Source organism: Ochotona curzoniae, unplaced genomic scaffold, assembly GCF_017591425.1.
Source record: "Ochotona curzoniae isolate NIBS_2020 unplaced genomic scaffold, NIBS_Ocur_1.0 scaffold_2587, whole genome shotgun sequence".
Classification (NCBI taxonomy): domain Eukaryota; kingdom Metazoa; phylum Chordata; class Mammalia; order Lagomorpha; family Ochotonidae; genus Ochotona; species Ochotona curzoniae.
This window is the reverse complement of record NW_024467096.1, coordinates 7,971,817-7,976,527: the sequence shown is the minus strand read 5'-3', so window position 1 is coordinate 7,976,527 and position 4,711 is coordinate 7,971,817. Positions and strand designations below refer to the sequence as shown.

Here is a 4,711-nt window from a genome sequence, read left to right as displayed (position 1 = left end):
AGGTATTTTTTTTTCACTTTGTGCATGCAAAAATAGGAATTTGGGGGGAGGGTTAGTTTTTCTGCATGATCTCCTTTCCAGTCCCCTAAGTAAAAGCTGGGGGACCCTTTAGGTATTTTCGTAGCACCCAACCTTGCACGCATTCTCCCCTTTTAATCAAAGATAGTCTTTTAAAGCTTTTTTTTTTTCTTTTTGATCTTTCTGTATCTTGTTGAACATTTGTTTCAAATGAATTAATGACAGCCAAGGCAGCTATAACACACCTAGGAAAGAGGATAAAGAAAGCAAAGACCGTGGCCCCTAAGAGACAGAAACTAGCCTAAAACTAAAGCGGAAAAATCCTCCCAAAAAGCGAAGCCCAGAGGGGAGAAGGTAGAAAGGGTTAAAATTCTTTTGATTGACGTGGTAGCCTCCGGTGCCCTGGGCTCAGGCGCGCGCCATTGGCCACCAGACCTTGTGCCTGGCGGCCAATGGGGGGGCGCGGTCCACGAGCGGTGCCGCGTGTCTCCTCCTCCTATTGGCTGAAAGTTACTGTGGGAAAGAAAGTTTGGGAAGTTTCACACGAGCCGTTCGCGTGCAGTCCCAGATATATATAGAGGCCGCCAGGGCCTGGGGATCACACTGGATCCGGAGCTGGTGCTGATAACAGCGGAATCCCCCGTCTACCTCTTCTCGGTCCTGGAATAGCGATCGCCTAATAGCCATAAAAATATTACAATAAACCCTCAGCACTTGCTCAGTAGTCCGGTCTCAAGGAAAAGGGACGTTTAAAAAAACTTATTTTTGGTTGAAGGACTCCAAAAATAAAATTCTCTAGGGACTAAAAAAAAAAAAAAAAAGGAAAGAAAATGCCAGCTGATATAATGGAGAAAAACTCCTCGTCCCCGGTGGCTGCTACCCCAGCCAGTGTCAACACGACACCGGATAAGCCAAAGACAGCCTCTGAACACAGAAAGGTAAGGGCAGTGCCTGTGTCTGCAGCCCCCACAGACCACAATTCGGGGGGTGGGAGGGCTCCTTTTCTGTCCTAAAACCCCGGGGCCAAACGGCAGGTCTCCTTGGGAACTCAGAGTTTTTCTTTTTAATTTTTTCCGCAGTCATCAAAACCAATCATGGAGAAAAGGCGGAGAGCAAGAATCAATGAAAGTCTGAGCCAGCTGAAAACACTGATTTTGGATGCCCTCAAAAAAGATGTAAGTAGGAATATACGTATTTCTTGGAATGAAATCCCTAAACCTGGAAGGCAGTCTCCCTCGGCTAAGTACTCGCGCCCTTCCAAGGGGGAGGGCCGGGCGCCTCTCGCCGGGGTCCCGGGATGCTAGGCGCGCGGCAGGGGCGGGCTGGAGGCGGCTGGCGGGGTGGCGGTGAAGGGGCACGTCTCACGGCGCTCCCTGCTCCCCTGCTGTGCAGAGCTCGCGGCATTCCAAGCTGGAGAAGGCGGACATTCTGGAAATGACAGTCAAGCACCTCCGGAACTTGCAGCGCGCGCAGATGACGGGTAAGGGCGGCTCGCGCGTCCCCCTCGGCGGGCGGCCCTCGCGCCCCGCGGTGATCCCTTCCAGACTTCCGCCCGCGGTTGTGAGCGGCATTCAGCTACATTTTACTGCCTTGGCTCACGCTCGCGTTCCCACGGTCTGGGTCTTATTTATAGCCGCAAACTCCAAGTTGTTACTGTTCCGGAAGGGAGGGAGAGAGAGAGAGAGGTGGTAGCCGCGAGGGCGGCTTGGCTCGTGGGGGGGAAGCGGGCTGGGGCGAAAGGACTTGGAACCGTGGCGGTTTGGAGCTGTGTGGAGCCCGGGGTTTGGGGTGGGGAGGCGCGGGAGTCTTGTGGTATAGCACACCGCTCCCCTCCTCCGCCCTCCCCCGTTTCAGAAGGGGAAGCCGGCTCCGCCGGTGGAGGGTAGCGAGCAGTCCCCAAGGTCAGCGGGGGTGGGGGTGGCAGGGCTTACCGGCGCTGAGAACGGTTTAAATGGGGAGGCAGACAGTATCTCGGCTTAGGATCACCACGCCGCTGTGGAGGTGGCGGTTGATTTTCCTAGACCCACCCTCCCCTCCCAGCCGCAGGCAGCTCCGCAGGGCGCGAGGTCTGGGAGGCTTGCCGGGGACCTCCCAGGGCGGGCAGCAGGCAGTGGCCCCGGGGGCTGGAGCCCTTCGGTGACCCGTCGCCTGCCTCTTTTTCTGGCCTGCAGCCGCACTGAGCACAGACCCGAGCGTGCTGGGGAAGTACCGCGCTGGCTTCAGCGAGTGCATGAACGAGGTGACCCGCTTCCTGTCCACGTGCGAGGGCGTTAACACCGAGGTGCGCACCCGGCTGCTCGGCCACCTGGCCAACTGCATGACCCAGATCAACGCCATGACCTACCCCGGGCAGCCGCACCCCGCCTTGCAGGCGCCGCCGCCCCCGCCGGGACCTGGCGGCCCCCAGCACGCGCCGTTCGCGCCGCCGCCGCCGCTCGTGCCCATCCCCGGGGGCGCGGCGCCACCTCCCGGCGGCGCCCCCTGCAAGCTGGGCGGCCAGGCTGGAGAGGCGGCCAAGGTGTTCGGCGGCTTCCAGGTGGTACCGGCTCCAGACGGCCAGTTCGCCTTCCTCATCCCCAACGGGGCCTTCGCCCACAGCGGCCCCGTCATCCCCGTGTACACCAGCAGCAGCGGAACCTCCGTGGGCCCCAACGCGGTGTCGCCGTCCAGCGGCCCCTCGCTCACGGCCGACTCCATGTGGAGGCCGTGGAGGAACTGAGCGATCCCGGGCTCCTTGCCAGGTCCCTGCCTCCCCGACCTCCCCAACCTCCGGACACTAAACAGGAATTTGGATCCTGGGCGGGGAAAAGAACTTTTGTGATTGGTTACCTTGTTATTTTTTTAATTTCTAAAAAAAAAAAAGTTACTTTTTTTTTTCTAGAGAGCTGTATTAAGTGACTGACCATGCACTATATTTGTATATATTTTATATGTTCATATTGGATTGCGCCTTTGTATTATAAAAGTAAAGATGACATTTCGTTTTTTACACGAGATTTCTTTTTTATGTGATGCCAAAGATGTTTGAAACTGCTCTTAAAATATCTTCCTTTGGGGAAGTTTGAGAAAATATAATAAAAGAGTGAAGGTGTTTATGTGTTAGGACTGCTTATTTCAGAATATGTAAAAAAAGGCCCTTGGAATTTGAATTAAACAGTAATCTGGGAATTCAGGAATTGGGTCTATTGTTATGAAAAGATCAGCATTCAAAAAAAAAAAAAAGTCCAGCCATTCTTTCACCAACCCAGCAGGCCCAAACCCCATTTTTAGAGCAGCTCATTGGATGGGGCTTCCCGAAACTGCTGGGGTTTGTCTCCAGGATTTGCAAGTTGCAGCCCTGCTAGCTTGCTTCTCAGACTCTTGAGCCAGGTCTGAATGCTGGAAGATGGTGCCAGTGCCTGGCTGCCCTCAGCTGCGGGGGGAGGTGGGCTCTGACCACCCTGTGTGGCCCAGGCAGCAGCTCACCCCCACCCAAAGGGGGAGCACGCTTAAGCTGCAGCAGGGTCCTCCTGCCCTCGGGCACGGAGGGGGGTTCGCTAATTGGCCTGTGCTCGGGGCAGTTAGCTTTGCCATAGCTGCAGCACGCACACGTTCCAAACGCCGCCCGGCACCTTCTCCCTACAAGCTAGAAAGGTCAACAGATTTCCTCCTGCCAAGGGACAGCTAGTTAGACTCCCCCGGTGGAACCCCAGCCCAGATGATTAACACCACACATGTGTTTCTGATAAGGCGCTGTGCTCACTCTAATAGAGAAAGCATGTGGGGGCGGCGCTGGCAGGCACACAAGGCCATCTTCCCCTTTTAATACAAACAGCCGGCGACCCCTTCGCTTGGTCATGCCCCATTTCCAGGCAAGATGTGGGCTCCAGATAGAAGCCAAAGGGCTGTCTCGGGTTTCAGCTCCCATAACCCTCCTTAACAAGTCCTAACTCAAAGCGGACAGCTTTAAACTGTGCCAGGATCTGTAGGGAATTTCTTCCAAATCCCATCACAAAGGCTTGTCAGATTTTGTCAGATTTGGCCAGGTGTTTGACTGCATCCAGGTGTTGGGGAAATGAAAACCACCAGTCCTGCGAGACCAGACACATCAGCCCCGCTGTGGGTCTGGCAGGCCCGCCCTCCTCCCACACCCGGCCAGCCCGCCCCCTCCCTGTCCCTCTCACCAACCCCCACCCCTCCTAGAGAAGGATGAGACGGGAGAGATCAGCCTTGGAAGCTTCCCTAAGACACATCAAGCCAACGATTTTCTGTCTTGTCTCAGAAACTCTCCCTACTCCACCCCTGGTGCTAGCCACAGGCCAGGGCACCCAGCGTGCCTTTATCCCAGGAAAAACCTCCTCCTTTCCGCTCCAGACACCTTGGGACCCAGCTCGGCCCTAGTTCCAGAGGGTGAGGTTTGGAAAGACACTTTCTTGAATTCGGTTCACACTCACCCCTTTTTGTGTTTACATGGACAGTGTCCAACACTCCCTCCGCCCAAGACACACACGCACACACCCTTCTTTATCATATCACTTTTCCATGTTCTCCCCTCTTGTTTCAACACAAACATCATAACAATTGCTCCATTCACAGACCCATCCCAAACCCGAAGTCTCGGGGGACACATGCCCCGTGGGTGTCCTTTCCGGAGACAAATGATAGAAATCACCCGGATGGCTAGCTCTCCAACTCTAATGCTTTACACGGATAT

General features: G+C 55.2%; 1 protein-coding gene across 1 annotated transcript; it reads left to right on the top strand.

Annotated features, from left to right (window-relative positions):
- The first annotated feature begins 300 nt into the window (after positions 1-300).
- On the top strand, positions 301-3,100 carry HES1 (hes family bHLH transcription factor 1). Its single transcript, XM_041002781.1, has 4 exons — positions 301-956; positions 1,098-1,193; positions 1,411-1,498; positions 2,190-3,100. The coding sequence occupies exons 1-4, from the start codon at positions 849-851 to the stop codon at positions 2,735-2,737; spliced, it is 840 nt and encodes a 279-aa protein (XP_040858715.1). The 5' UTR covers positions 301-848; the 3' UTR covers positions 2,738-3,100.
- Positions 3,101-4,711: the final 1,611 nt, after the last annotated feature.